General features: G+C 38.3%; 1 protein-coding gene across 1 annotated transcript; it reads right to left on the bottom strand.

Moving 5' to 3' along the window:
• Window positions 1–10344: 10344 nt before the first annotated feature.
• On the bottom strand, window positions 10345–15688 carry LOC127073987 (uncharacterized). Its single transcript, XM_051015240.1, has 2 exons — window positions 14966–15688; window positions 10345–11893 (listed from the first exon to the last, which is right to left on the bottom strand). The coding sequence occupies exons 1-2, from the start codon at window positions 14987–14989 to the stop codon at window positions 10382–10384; spliced, it is 1536 nt and encodes a 511-aa protein (XP_050871197.1). The 5' UTR covers window positions 14990–15688; the 3' UTR covers window positions 10345–10381.
• Between the last annotated feature and the right edge of the window lie 541 nt (window positions 15689–16229).

Genomic DNA, 16229 nt, shown 5'->3' with positions numbered 1-16229 from the left:
ATGGCATGAGTGCTACATTACAAAGGCCATTATACGCTTCCCCGTTAGCTGAATTCATTCTCCAAGCCGAGGCGCCTAGGGGGATGAAAGTGCCTAAGTACACTAAATTTGGGGGAGAGTCTGGTGAATCGACAATAGAGCACGTCGCCAGATACTTAAAAGAGTCAGGGGATCTAGCTCATAATGAATGTTTAAGAGTAAAAAACTTCCCCTCCTCTCTGACCAAGGCTTCCTTCACATGGTTTACTTCGTTAGCCCCAGGTTCAATCGACTCATGGGCCAAATTAGAAAAGAAGTTTCATGAACAGTTTTACGAATGACACTCCAAAAGTAGTTTGGCAGAATTGTCTAGTATTAAGAGAAGGTTTGCTGAAAGTATAGATGATTATCTGAATCGTTTCAGGTCCTTAAAAGCTAGGTGCTTTACGCAAGTGCCAGAACACGAACTAGTTCAAATGGCCGCAGGAGGTTTAGATTATTCCATTAGGAAGAAGATAGATCCAACTTTTGTGAAAAGCATGTCACAACTGGCTGACAGAGTCCGACATCTAAAACGATTAAGGCTAGAAAAAGTTAGGCACAGTAAGTCTAAGAAAGAAAAGGTAGTATTTGTCGAATACGACACGACAGACCCAATACGTGAGGCCGATTATACTTCATCGACCGAATTAGAAATCGACGTGGCTGAACTAAAGCCAGGGTCCGCCTATGAGTGTCGCTCATTACTGCCTGCGCAAGGAAAGAATCCTGTCGAAAACAATCCAAAATTCCCTTCGAAAACTTATACTTTCGACGTGTCGAAGTGTGAGGAAATTTTTGACTTATTGGTCAAAGATGGGCAGATGGTGGTACCTCCTGGTACTAAAATACCACCGTTGGAACAAAGACAGAAAATAGGATTTTGTAAATATCACAACTATCTTGTTCATAACACCTCTAATTGTTACCTTTTCAAGGATTTGGTTCAGAAAGCGATTCAAGAAGGCAGGCTGAAATTTGTTGGCCGCAGGATGAAAATCGACGCTGATCCTCTTCACCAGGAGGAAGCCCTGTTCGTGGAGCCAGTCGAGATCAACATGGTCGAGATCAGCGAATATGATGAGGCCAACATGCTGGAGCAAACTGGGGAAAGCCCATATGTCGATATAGCTGAAGTTTACCCAAGGGTTGATGAGGACCTGGTGGATTTTCTGTACCGCTGCAAGAACAAGGGATCACAGGTATGCCTGTGCCCAAGGTGTGGAGTTGTCACCGACAAAATAGCAGCAGAGAATTTCCAGAAGCTGCAACTGGGAAAAAGCAAAAGGAACGTGCCAACCAGGGGTTACCAGAATGAAAGAGGCTCAAAAAAGGCTGTGGAGAACAACTCAACAAGGCCTAGAAGCTTCGTGTCGTCGGCAAGTACTCCTCGGGGTACTTGGATCAAACCTCAGGGAAGACAAGACACCCCACAAGGGGTTGCTGTTGATGCTAGAGGAGGTCTAGCAGTTAACTATAGGCGCGAATTTAAGTCTGAAAAGAGGACTCATATCTTTGAAAACTATTTGGGAATGAATCCCATGACAAGGACTCAATGGAGACGTTTTCAGAGACGAAAACAAGTGGAAAGAGACGCTGCAAGAGGCATGACCAGCGAGGCGAATACTGGGAAGAAAATTATTGTGAAAGTCGACACAGCGGCGAAGGAACAGATAAGAGAGTACGTCTGTCGACCAGCTGAAAAATGTTCTGATGAAGTGACTGATGACTTCAACTCAGAATTCGAAGCAAGCCTCGACATCTTGGTCAACGTGGTATCAATCCTACCACAAGAATACAAGTGTGTGACTGAAGTCGAAGGGTCGGTGGACAATGCTGACGCTGAAGAAATGGCTTTGCACCAACCAAGATGCTATTTTGTGTTGAATGATGGTGCTGCTGAAAGCCAAGAGGCAGTGTTCGAAAGACCAACAATGAACATGAAAAATCATTTGAAACCACTGCTGATCAGGGCAAAAGTGGAAGGCGTAACCGTCAACAAAATTTTGGTCGATTGTGGGGCCACGGTCAACATAATGCCACACCATATTCTGAGGAAGATTGGCAAATATGATACCGACATCAGGTCTAATAACGTGGTCTTGTCAGACTATGGAGGAAAGATGAAAAGCACCATGGGAGTGATTATGGTGAATGTCACAGTAGGTTCAGTGACCAGACCGACACTATTCATGGTGATAGACGCTAGGCCAAGTTACAACTTGCTACTCGGTAGAGAGTGGCTACATGGCGTCGGAGTTGTACCATCTTCAGCACATCAAAGGCTGGTGATTTGGAGAGAGGACGGGGTGGCCAAAAATATCGAGGCTGACCAAGGATATTTTATGGCCGACGTGAATAATGTCGGTAAAAAGGAGTTTGAAAGAAAGCTAGCCAACATCTCTCCTTGCTTCCCAGCTGAAGATGTATATGCTAATCTAAGTGAAACTTTCGTCTCTCTAACTCTACATGAGACTCACGGCTTCATTTGGGATGTGGAACGCCTAGATGATCCGCCATACACAGATATTCGGCCGACAGGCTGGAGGGACGTCAATGATGATGTCTGAGTTAGAAGCTCTAAGAAAGACTTCGGCATACGTTGCCGAGAACAAAATAAAGTCGGTCTTAGAGGCTGAAGAAAACGTGGCTGTTGAAGCCTATGTGCTGAATAAAGGGGGGCATATGGCTATTGGGCCAAGATCCCTAGACAAACCAACTTTGGCCAGAAGGGACGTCGACATGCAGCGTTTGGACTGCATTTACGACAGCGAACCTTTAGGGTTCGAAAAAGACCCAAAAGCATAAGAGAAAATCCGACCAAAAGACCCCTTGGAAGAAGTCGACCTCGGCGAGAATGGCGAGAAAAGGCCAACATATATAAGCGCCAACATCGACAACGAACTAAAGTCTGAGGTAATATCCATACTCAAAGAGTTTAGAGATTGTTTTGCTTGGGATTATAATGAAATGCCTGGTTTGAGTAGAGATTTGGTCGAGTTAAAGCTGCCCATAAAAGCTGGAAGAAAGCTAGTGAAGCAGACGCCCAGGCGTTTCGCCCCAGAGATTATGGCAAAGATCAAAACAGAAGTAGAAAGATTCCTGAAAAGTAAGTTTATTCAAACTGCAAGGCATGTCGAATGGTTGGCCAATATTGTGCCAGTCATAAAGAAAAATGGGTCTTTGAGAGTATGCATTGATTTTAGAGATCTAAATGCTGCCACCCCAAAAGATGAATATGCCATGCCCATGGCTGAGATGCTGGTCAATTCGGCCCCTAGTTTTGAATATTTAAGCATGTTAGATGGTTATGCTAGATATAACCAAATTTTTATTGCAGAAGAAGACGTGCCGAAGACGGCGTTCCGATGTCCAGGAGCCTTAGGGACATATGAGTGGATTGTCATGCCATTCGGTCTGAAAAATGCCGGAGCAACGTACCAGGGGGTAATGAACTCAATGTTCCACGACTTCATTGAAGATTTCATGCAAGTCTACATTGATGACATTGTGATAAAATCCAATGGTCAGTGTCGCACCTCGAAAAATATGGGGATACGACTTCAAAGCGAAGCGCGATCGCACGCTCGCAATGATGGACTGAACAGAGTCGCCACCGAACTTTATTTATTCCTAAAAAGGAAAGGGGAAATATCGATAAAACCCAAGACAAAAGAAAGGATAAGATATGGTCATCGCAACCAATATCAGGGTTCGGGAGTCGATTACGCAAGGGGAAGGTATTAGCACCCCTCACGTCCGTTGTACTCAACGGGAACCATTAGGTCAGTTGTGTGCATTAATGTTAGTTTGAAATGTTAGGCTTTTCAGTTTATTAGGTAGTAAAGAAAGAATAGAAGAGAGGATAAATATTTTTGGATTTTTTAACGAAGGACTAAACCTAAGTTTTTTATTAGTGGACCTGACAAGATTTACAAATCCTGCTCCTACGTATCTCAAAAGAGAAATCAAGGCTTACGTAGTTCTGGGTAGAAAAATGTTTGTTTATTGGTCGATTTTAGCGAAAGCTATATTGTATTAATCGACGAAAACATCGTTTTACCCAAAACAGATGAGGAGTGGACGCGTACCACACATCGAACGGATTTATAAATCTACATTCGGAAAAGCGTCATTTATCTCTACTCAACAATCGTGGCCGAAACATTGTTTTGTATCACTTAAGACAATATATCTTTCATTTATGAAAAAGGTTTTTGATTAATCGCACGGCGGCGAGAAAAAAGTTTGATTGGTTGGAGGTATTTGAGTGATGGCGAGAACTTGGATGAGCGAGATATACATCTCGAATCCTAGCCTCAGGAGTGCATGGTATACACCATGTTCCATTTCCATCTTTATTGAAAAAAGTTAAGGTAGGAATTAGGTATTTTGAAGTTTGAAAGACGAGTACTTGTGACCTACAAGCTCTTACAGCTTGGGTCTAATACTCGGGACTACGTCTGGACATTCCACCCAGGCAGTCTGTTTCTTTCCAATATTGCTAAGAAAATGATTCGAATATTTATGAAGGTTTTGGAGGGAAGACGAATATTTATGGCTTGCAAGCTCTTACAGCTTGAGCCTAATATTCGGGATTACGACTGGATATTCCCTCCAGGTAATCTTTTTCTTCCAACTTTATTAAGAAGATGATTTGAGATATTTGCAGGTGTTTTGGAGAGAAGACAAATATTTATGGCTTACAAGCTCTTACAGCTTGAGCCTAATATTCGGGATTACGACTGGATATTACATCCAGGTAATCTTTTTCTTCCAACTTTATTTAGAAAATAATTTGAATATTTGGAATGTTAAGAGAAGACGAATATTTATGGCTTGCAAGCTCTTACAGCTTGAGCCTAATATTCGGGATTACGACTGGATATTCCCTCCAGGTAATCTTTTTCTTCCAACTTTATTAAGAAAATGATTTTGAATATTGGAGTGTTAAAGAGAAGACGAATATTTATGGCTTGCAAGCTCTTACAGCTTGAGCCTAATATTCGGGATTACGACTGGACATTCCATCCAGGTAACCTTTTTCTTCACGTTTTATTTAGAAAATGATTTTGAATATTGGATTAAAACAATTAAAGCACCGAGGTTTGAAATTATTGATAGTTAAGTTGATGTTGCTTAAGAGCTCATTGTAAGAAGTCCCAAGAGTAAGCCATGAGACTGGAGGTAAGTCGAAATCAAAAGCAACTGAATTTAGCTCTAAGCTAACTTAAAGTGGGCTCATGTATTAATCACTCTATAAGAAGCCCGACAACCAAATCTACGCGTTCAAACGATTTTCGAAAGTTAAACTAAAATTTAACTTTGAGATCACAACGCAATTTTAACTTTGAGATCACAAACGCAAGCATATTATTATTATTATCACAATAGTATTACAATGTTTTACATCAACTCAAAGTAATCAAAAAATAAAAAAAAGATAAACATGACACACAATTAAAAAAATGAAACCGCATTGTTGCCAATATAAACACGATATTAACACACACACACACATATAATATATATATAATATATATATATATATATATATATATATATAATATATATATATATATAATTTAAAACAAAATTAATACGTATATAAAAAACGCTACAAAAAAATGAACCAGCTATATCTTTATAAAAAAATTGGAATAGAAGTATTATAAATTAAATTTGTAAATAAGTAAATAGAAATCAATTTATAACAACAAAGTTAGAAACAAAAGAAACAACTTACAATATGGTTGTAGTTAATGTTCATGTAGTGGCAGGCGGTGATTTACGGTTTCACGATGGTGTTTGTATCTTCACAGATCCACTTTTGCTATTCATTTATTTTCCAATTAAAATTGAGAGAGAGTGAGATTTCAAGTGAAAATAAAAGTGCTTATAGAAATATCATGGATGAAATTGGTTTAACAGGTGTGCGTGAGAGATGAGGGTGGTGATATTGTTTCTATTTTTTTTTAGTGAGAGGAGGGTAGTATATGTATGGTATATAGTAAAAAGTGGTAGGGAGGAAAGTAAACAGATGAAATGATGTTTTTTAAGAAAAAGAATCTGAAGCAAAAAATCAAATCCCTTCCCCCTTCTCTTTATGTTTCTTTTCTATTATGTTGTTTTGACATTGATGCGCCGTTTTCTCACTTGATTTGATAAGTTCCGGAAAAGAATGGGGGCGGCCTCCTTGGTATGAATAGTGTGTAGGTTCCTCCTTTATTTCTTGCAACATCCTTTAATATATAGTGTTTTATTAGGGTTACTAAGTTTTAAAAATGCCAATAGTACCCTTAATGTTTATTTTAGAGACAAATTCAATTAAAACTATTTAAAATTAAATAAAATTAAACACTTTAAAATAATTAAAATAAAATTAAAATAAAAACACAATTCTATTTATTTTTTCTAAATGCTTTGAGAAAAACACAAAAATAAAAGAGACAAAAATGAATAAAAATCGAGCGTAAAAATGCTCAAACTATAAATAAATTGAATGTACCAAAATGATCAGTGTGAAATAAACTTCTCGGAAACATATAGGTTTTTGTCAAATTTTGAAATAAAATTACCGGTTTAAACGCTCAGACAGATCAAATTGTGATCGGAAATTTAGCCGAAAAATAAATCGAGCATACCAAGTTAAACTACACGAAACGTAGATTAATAAAATTGATGTCTGCAAGCTTGATTTGGAAAAATTTTGCCTGCTGATTTTGACACACATTTGATAATTGATTCAACTAGATTGCCTGTAGATCCGAAAAAATTATTTCGACTGATATTTTAGACGTTATGCGGTACGGAATGCATGGTATGTTATGTAGACATGCAATAGCTATGGTGAATGTATTGAATCAATGATTCAGGGTCAAAATTGGGGTATGACAGTTGCCCCTATTTAAGTATCTCCTACTTGAGAATATGAAGCAGGACACTCTTCATATGATCATAGTGGGAGATGGTTAAATACTAAGAAGACCCGGATTTTGATCCTGAATCCCTATGACATGATGTGATATGATATGATATGCATGGATGCATGATTTTTTTTTAATTTTTATTTTTTAATTTTCTTCCCTGCTAGGGATATGGTGGACCCTTGACAGGAGATGCTACTAGACAGACCAATCTGTGGGGAATGCTGATGATCCACAGGGAGACAGACAAATGGGGTAAAAAACAACTTGCTGGGGAAACAGTCCTGCTGGAGAATCAGACACACACTGGGGAGTATTCAAAGTGAGATTTGATAAACGACACTTAGAATACAAGGGATTTCGGTAGTAAGTTCACATATGACTTACCAAACCCGAATAAAGGAAAAGATGCTACAACCAGTTCATATATGACCTGACAACGCTGGGGAATAATCAAGGAGAAAACTCTTCAGAACAGGTTCATGTATGACCTGACACCGGAATGAGGGTTCAACAACAGGTTCATACATGACCTGAATGGTATTGAACAAACAGAGAAAAATCTTCAGAGCAGGTTCAAGTATGACCTGACACCGGAATAAAGGCTCAACAACAGGTTCATACATGGCCTGAATGGTATTGAACAAACAGAGAAAAAAATCTTCAGTACAGGTTCAAGTATGACCTGACACCGGAATAAAGCTCAATGACAGGTTCATATATGACCTGAATGGTATTGAACAAAAGTTTGGAAAAACTCTTCAGAGCAGGTTCAAGTATGACCTGACACCGGAATAAAGCTCAACAACAGGTTCAAACATGACCTGAATAGTATTGAACAGAAGGAAAAACTTCAGAGCAGGTTCAAGTATGACCGGACCCCGGAATAAAAGCTCAACAACAGGTTCATACATGACCTGAATAGTATTGAACAAAAATTGGAAAAACTCTTCAGAGCAAGTTCAAGTATGACCTGACCCCGGAATAAAAGCTCAACAACAGGTTCATACATGACCTGAATGGTATTGAACAAAAGGAAAAACTCTTCAGAGCAGGTTCAAGTATGACCTGACCCCGGAATAAAAGCTCAACAACAGGTTCATACATGACCTGAATAGTATTGAACAAACATAGAAAGAATCTTCAGAACAGGTTCATGTATGACCTGATACTGGAATAACAACAATTGGACTCTGACCGTAAGCAATGGACTACAACCACCCTTTAACGGATTTTGCCAACAACAATTGGACTTGAAAATGACCGGGAAAACCGGATGTTGGTTTAGGGATACCAAAGACAAGCTGGAATTAGAGGTCAAAGGATCTAGGATCGACAACAAGACCTGGGTCAATGCAAAATGAGCACGAAGTACATTTCGGCTATGCATGATTTGAATTTCCTTTTATGCATGATATATGAATGATCATGATTATGAGAATGCTGACACTGGGCAGACTGGGAGTTTGTAAAGGCTTTTTATGGAAGCTCATGATTCCTCAACACCGAGAACTCAACCAAATATTTTATGATAGATGTTGTCAAGGGAGGATTCTATCCAGTTTGATAACCACAACTTTTCCAATGGGATCCTTTTGGAGGGTTAATGAATCGTGCTAGCATAATTTTCGGGCGCTCGTCTTAAACTCAATAGTTGTTGACGTATGGCAGAATTTGTTTGAGCAGTTTGAAAGCACGAAGAAAAAAGTTTTGCCCCTCTGTGGCTCATCTTGCCCCAGTTTGTTGGGTCTTTGGAAATGTTCACCTTGAAAGTGGATTTGGAAACAACTTTCCATGAGACTACCTCGAGATGGCTTGCCCCAAGTGTTTGAAACTTGCAATGGTTTGAACTTGACTAACCAAATGTTGGAATGGTAGACTCTTGATTGACTGTCCTTTGGATAGTTGGACTCATTGAGCTTTGAGGTGGCTTGCCCCAGTCTAAGTCTTGATGCAAATTACTCTTGGCTAACTGAACCATGGAGTGACTGGACTTACTGAGCTCTGAGGTGGCTTGCCCCGGTCTGATTCTTGAAGCAGATTACTCTTGGCTAGATGACCCTTAGGGTGATTAGCTCGAATTAACTGATGCTCAAAGTGATTTTCCCCGGAATAGACTTCTTTCACTCCATCAAGTTCCTCAACTGTGTATTGAATTTCTTTGATGCTGAGTGTTGACTCGCAAATAAGATTGTTCATTCAAAAATGGTAATTTTAATTCCATGCTTATGCAAAAATTTGAAATCAAAGTTTATTGATATGAATGAGTGAAATACAATGACCGAGTCGTTGATAAGAACACAATGGTGATCAAGTCATTCACAGTACGCAAGTTGGTGCCATCAAATGATTAACAAAAATCGTTTGGAGTCAGGTTAACACAAACTTGTTATAGTATGCTTTCAAAATAAACCCTGCCTCAATTAGGTCTTTTAAGGGTTGTAACGTGGTCTGGTTCGCGGTTTCTTGAAACAAAAGGATATAAGGCTCAAAATTTGTTTTTACCCACCCCTTCTTCTTGATGATCTCCAGTTCCTACGTTCAGTTAATTCGATACACGCATTCGACTTCCAAGAGGGTTCGAAGGTGTGATGAGGATTCAAGACGAATTTTCTTGAAATGGCAGTCACCTTATTATTTTTTGTTGAGGATTTAATGACCTTTTTTGATTGATTTTCTTTATCCCTAATTTTGCCTGGACTGCTTCTTTGAAGCTTTCGGTCCATCGGGATGCCCTAACTTTTGCCTAAGTCATTTTGTGGTTTTTGACTTAGCGGGCTTTTTTTTTTAAGGTATTGACTGCCACATTATTGGTGGATAAGGATCAACCAACACTAATTTTAGCTTTTCTCAACTTCTTCGACATTTCAACATGTGCGCGAAGGATAACATGTGGTTGAACCTAATTGGAGGATGTATATATGGACGATTTTTTGAAAGATCGAATGCATGATCAAACTTACTGAACACAACTACCCTGCCCCAGGTTAAGATTAAGGGTTTTAGATCCGAAATAAACGCCAACTTCTAGGCTCAAAGTGGTTGACTAGGGATTAACGCCTTATCTCTTCAGTGTTTGGGGATTTGAAACAATGCCTTACATCATCGACAAGGTTTTACTCAAAAGCATACCACAACAATTTCAGGTGTTTCGTTTTCATCATCCTCCTTCCAATCTTTGTTAACACAACGGTTTGACAAACAAAAGTGAATGAGAGGAGTATTTTGGTTTTTAACATGAAGGAAAAATGAGTGAATACGAATGGATTAATTCAAAAGATGCATAAACATTTCATTTATCTTACCAATTCAAAGAAAACAACAATGCTTAAAAGCAATTAACAATCAACATGCAGAGAAACTACAAAAGAAGTGTTGAAACAACCAAATGATTGCCAGCTCTAGGGAATTGACTTCTTCAATCTTGATCCATTAACTTAGGGGAACACCCCTTGAGATCTTCGCACTTGTCCGGTCGATGGGTTAACATTTACCAACAAGCTTCCTTCTTGAAAGGCTATGTACCTGTTGTCAATCAGCTGCTGTACTTTGGCTTTGAAAGCGTCACAGTCTTCAGTTGAGTGCCCTTCTGATCCGGCATGATATCCACATTTCTCATTTGGGTTATACCCGGGTGGGTAAGGTTGTGGAACCGACTTAAGAGACTTGGGAACCACCAACGAGTTTTGAATCAGAGGTTGTAGGAGTTGGCTATATGTCATGAAGACTGGATGTCGAGGATCATTTCTTCTTTCCAAGTTATTTTGAAGCATATGTTGCTCTTGATATCTCGGGCCTTGGGCTTGTTGATTTGGATGAGGAGCAAACCAGGTTTGTTGGCAATGAAGACCAGAAGATGGTGGTTGCTGGTACAACACTTTGGGCATTGCTAACTGCTTATTTTCAGCCACTTGAAGGTTGGGATCAACAAGTTTTTTGACATTGGCAGGATGATCTTCAAATTCTTTTCCTTCTATCTCATCGTTGAACGCAGCCCTCTTGGATCCACTACTCACCTCTCCTTTTCTTTCATTGGTATGGGTCGTGACATTGGAAATCCAAGACGGTATCTCAATGCTCTTACCAGGAAACAATGATAGCTCATTAGCCACATCCCTGACATCTTCCTTGTGGAACAAAACCTTGAGGGGTGTCAAGGGTCCTTTCCCTTTCTCATTACCTGGCTCAGAAATCAAGGCATATGTACCTAAGCCTTCCTCCTTGAGTGTTGGTGACCCTATGTCAATCAATCCTTGCAGCTTGAGCTTAAAACTCTTGCATTCCTCGATGGAGTGCCCCATTGTCCCAGTATGGTATTCGCACTTGACCTTCGGATGATCTTCTTCAAAGATTAAGCTGTTTTTGTTAATCAACCCTCGCACCAAGGCTTTCAACGCTAAGCAAGAATCCAGGTCATGTCCCAATGCTCCTTTATGGAATTCACATGTTGCATTTGGATTGTACCATGGCAGGTATGGTGACACAGGTGCGAGAGCTCGAGGGGTCACCAAAGCATTCTGGATCAGTTGTGGGTATAGCTTGCTATATGGCACCGGAATTGGGTCACTGTGATTTTCGTTCCTCTTGTTCTGATTCTGATTTTTGTTCTGAACCTGACTTCGGTGACTTTGAGGAGCAATAGCCAGAGGATGTTGATGATGACGTCTTGAGGGAGGTCCATATACTGGTAAATGAGGAGTTTCCACATAGAATTTCCCTTGACTTGGGGTAACACCAGATGTATGTGGCGTAGTAGCTCTCTTTGTTGCAGCAGCGTATATTGGGTGACCCTCTTTTCCCAACAAGACTTGCAAATTTTCCAAGACCCATCTCATTTGGCTCTTCAAAAGGTTAAGTTCCTCCTTCAGTGCTTCTTGGCCATTTCTTAGCTCTTCCATCATCTCCTGAGACATGGTTCCTTGTTCTAACGCGTGTTGAGAATCACTTTGCTTCACGGACAAAAGATGGATGAGTTTTTTTGGTATTTTGTCTGGAAAATGACATGCATTATGATGCGATGCAAATGTAATGGAATGCGAATGAATGCAATGCAAGCCATGCACATTTGTTTTTTTCATACACGGATTCAAAAGTATGAGGTACTGACGAATCTGATTGTTTTCCAAGAATAGGTTCTCACCAGGTATGGTCTAAGGTTTTTGAAAAAGTTCCTAGAGTCATGGATCCATTAGACTGTTTGCTACCTGCGGCAACTTACTTGCCGGGCATCAACTCCATCTAAAGAATCTACTCTAAGTGAGGTTCTCGTATCGATCCAACGAGAAATACATCTCGCAGACCCACACTACGCAACCATCTTTCCTAGTTGGGCAAAGAACTAAGGTTCTACAAATGGTTCTCAGAGTCATGGATCCTAAAGAAAATATCGAAGCTTACGGCAACTTACTTGCCGAGCGACAACATCCTCTCAAGAATCTACTCTAAGTGAGGTTCTCGTACCGACCCAACGAGAAATACATCTCGCGGACCCGCACTACTCAACCTCGTCCTATCCTATGTTTTTACTCGAGACTCGGGTAAAAAGTCTTTCCCACATGGTTTGCAATCAGAGTATCTCCAAGTACTAAACCATAATCGAACCAATACAACAGATTCATATCAATATGACAATAGAGATAGTAAAAACAATAAAGAAAAGCCACATAGGTAAACAAACAAAGGCACACAAACGACCTAACTAGGTTTGACTCACTTAGGGATCGATTGTTGTCCCCAGCAGAGTCGCCATCTGTCGCACCTCGAAAAATATGGGGATACGACTTCAAAGCGAAGCGCGATCGCACGCTCGCAATGATGGACTGAACAGAGTCGCCACCGAACTTTATTTATTCCTAAAAAGGAAAGGGGAAATATCGATAAAACCCAAGACAAAAGAAAGGATAAGATATGGTCATCGCAACCAATATCAGGGTTCGGGAGTCGATTACGCAAGGGGAAGGTATTAGCACCCCTCACGTCCGTTGTACTCAACGGGAACCATTAGGTCAGTTATGTGCATTAATGTTAGTTTGAAATGTTAGGCTTTTCAGTTTATTAGGTAGTAAAGAAAGAATAGAAGAGAGGATAAATGTTTTTGGATTTTTTAACGAAGGACTAAACCTAAGTTTTTTATTAGTGGGCCTGACAAGATTTACAAATCCTGCTCCTACGTATCTCAAAAGAGAAATCAAGGCTTACGTAGTTCTGGATAGAAAAATGTTTGTTTGTTGGTCGATTTTAGCGAAAGCTATATTGTATTAATCGACGAAAACATCGTTTTACCCAAAACAGATGAGGAGTGGACGCGTACCACGCATCGAACGGATTTATAAATCTACATTCGGAAAAGCGTCATTTATCTCTACTCAACAATCGTGGCCGAAACATTGTTTTGTATCACTTAAGACAATATATCTTTCATTTATGAAAAAGGTTTTTGATTAATCGCACGGCGGCGAGAAAAAAGTTTGATTGGTTGGAGGTATTTTGAGTGATGGCGAGAACTTGGATGAGCGAGATATACATCTCGAATCCTAGCCTCAGGAGTGCATGGTATACACCATGTTCCATTTCCATCTTTATTGAAAAAAGTTAAGGTAGGAATTAGGTATTTTGAAGTTTGAAAGACGAGTACTTGTGACCTACAAGCTCTTACAGCTTGGGTCTAATACTCGGGACTACGTCTGGACATTCCACCCAGGCAGTCTGTTTCTTTCCAATATTGCTAAGAAAATGATTCGAATATTTATGAAGGTTTTGGAGGGAAGACGAATATTTATGGCTTGCAAGCTCTTACAGCTTGAGCCTAATATTCGGGATTACGACTGGATATTCCCTCCAGGTAATCTTTTTCTTCCAACTTTATTAAGAAGATGATTTGAGATATTTGCAGGTGTTTTGGAGAGAAGACAAATATTTATGGCTTACAAGCTCTTACAGCTTGAGCCTAATATTCGGGATTACGACTGGATATTACATCCAGGTAATCTTTTTCTTCCAACTTTATTTAGAAAACAATTTGAATATTTGGAATGTTAAGAGAAGACGAATATTTATGGCTTGCAAGCTCTTACAGCTTGAGCCTAATATTCGGGATTACGACTGGATATTCCCTCCAGTTAATCTTTTTCTTCCAACTTTATTAAGAAAATGATTTTGAATATTGGAGTGTTAAAGAGAAGACGAATATTTATGGCTTGCAAGCTCTTACAGCTTGAGCCTAATATTCGGGATTACGACTGGACATTCCATCCAGGTAACCTTTTTCTTCACGTTTTATTTAGAAAATGATTTTGAATATTGGATTAAAACAATTAAAGCACCGAGGTTTGCAATTATTGATAGTTAAGTTGATGTTGCTTAAGAGCTCATTGTAAGAAGTCCCAAGAGTAAGCCATGAGACTGGAGGTAAGCCGAAATCAAAAGCAACTGAATTTAGCTCTAAGCTAACTTAAAGTGGGCTCATGTATTAATCACTCTATAAGAAGCCCGACAACCAAATCTACGCGTTCAAACGATTTTCGAAAGTTAAACTAAAATTTAACTTTGAGATCACAACGCAATTTTAACTTTGAGATCACAAACGCAAGCATATTATTATTATTATCACAATAGTATTACAATGTTTTACATCAACTCAAAGTAATCAAAAAATAAAAAAAAGATAAACATGACACACAATTAAAAAAATGAAACCGCATTGTTGCCAATATAAACACGATATTAAACACACACACATATATATATATATATATATATATATATATATATATATATAATATATATATATATATATATATATATATATATATATATATATATATATATATATATATATATATATATATATATATATATAATTTAAAACAAAATTAATACGTATATAAAAAACGCTACAAAAAAATGAACCATCTATATCTTTATAAAAAAATTGGAATAGAAGTATTATAAATTAAATTTGTAAATAAGTAAATAGAAATCAATTTATAACAACAAAGTTAGAAACAAAAGAAACAACTTACAATATGGTTGTAGTTAATGTTCATGTAGTGGCAGGCGGTGATTTACGGTTTCACGATGGTGTTTGTATCTTCACAGATCCACTTTTGCTATTCATTTATTTTCCAATTAAAATTGAGAGAGAGTGAGATTTCAAGTGAAAATAAAAGTGCTTATAGAAATATCATGGATGAAATTGGTTTAACAGGTGTGCGTGAGAGATGAGGGTGGTGATATTGTTTCTATTTTTTTTAGTGAGAGGAGGGTAGTGTATGTATGGTATATAGTAAAAAGTGGTAGGGAGGAAAGCAAACAGATGAAATGATGTTTTTTAAGAAAAAGAATCTGAAGCAAAAAATCAAGTCCCTTCCCCCTTCTCTTTATGTTTCTTTTCTATTATGTTGTTTTGACATTGATGCGCCGCTTTCTCACTTGATTTGATAAGTTCCGGAAAAGAATGGGGGCGGCCTCCTTGGTATGAATAGTGTGTAGGTTCCTCCTTTATTTCTTGCAACATCCTTTAATATATAGTGTTTTATTAGGGTTACTAAGTTTCAAAAATGCCAATAGTACCCTTAATGTTTATTTTAGAGACAAATTCAATTAAAACTATTTAAAATTAAATAAAATTAAACACTTTAAAATAATTAAAATAAAATTAAAATAAAAACACAATTCTATTTATTTTTTCTAAATGCTTTGAGAAAAACACAAAAATAAAAGAGACAAAAATGAATAAAAATCGAGCGTAAAAATGCTCAAACTATAAATAATTTGAATGTACCAAAATGATCAGTGTGAAATAAACTTCTCGGAAACATATAGGTTTTTGTCAAATTTTGAAATAAAATTACCGGTTTAAACGCTCAGACAGATCAAATTGTGATCGGAAATTTAGCCGAAAAATAAATCGAGCATACCAAGTTAAACTACACGAAACGTAGATTAATAAAATTGATGTCTGCAAGCTTGATTTGGAAAAATTTTGCCTGCTGATTTTGACACACATTTGATAATTGATTCAACTAGATTGCCTGTAGATCCGAAAAAATTATTTCGACTGATATTTTAGACGTTATGCGGTACGGAATGCATGGTATGTTATGTAGACATGCAATAGCTATGGTGAATGTATTGAATCAATGATTCAGGGTCAAAATTGGGGTATGACAGTCAGCATACCCACGTCGACCATCTCCGAAAAGCCTTCCTAAGGATGAGAAAATGTGGATTAAAAATGAATCCATTAAAATGCGTTTTTTGTGTGCAGGCAGGCGACTTCCTTGG

This window comes from Lathyrus oleraceus, chromosome 4 (genome assembly GCF_024323335.1).
Source record: "Lathyrus oleraceus cultivar Zhongwan6 chromosome 4, CAAS_Psat_ZW6_1.0, whole genome shotgun sequence".
In the NCBI taxonomy this organism is placed as follows: Eukaryota; Viridiplantae; Streptophyta; class Magnoliopsida; order Fabales; family Fabaceae; genus Lathyrus; species Lathyrus oleraceus.
Note: the sequence above shows the minus strand (reverse complement) of the source record. Positions and strands in the feature narration are given on the sequence as shown.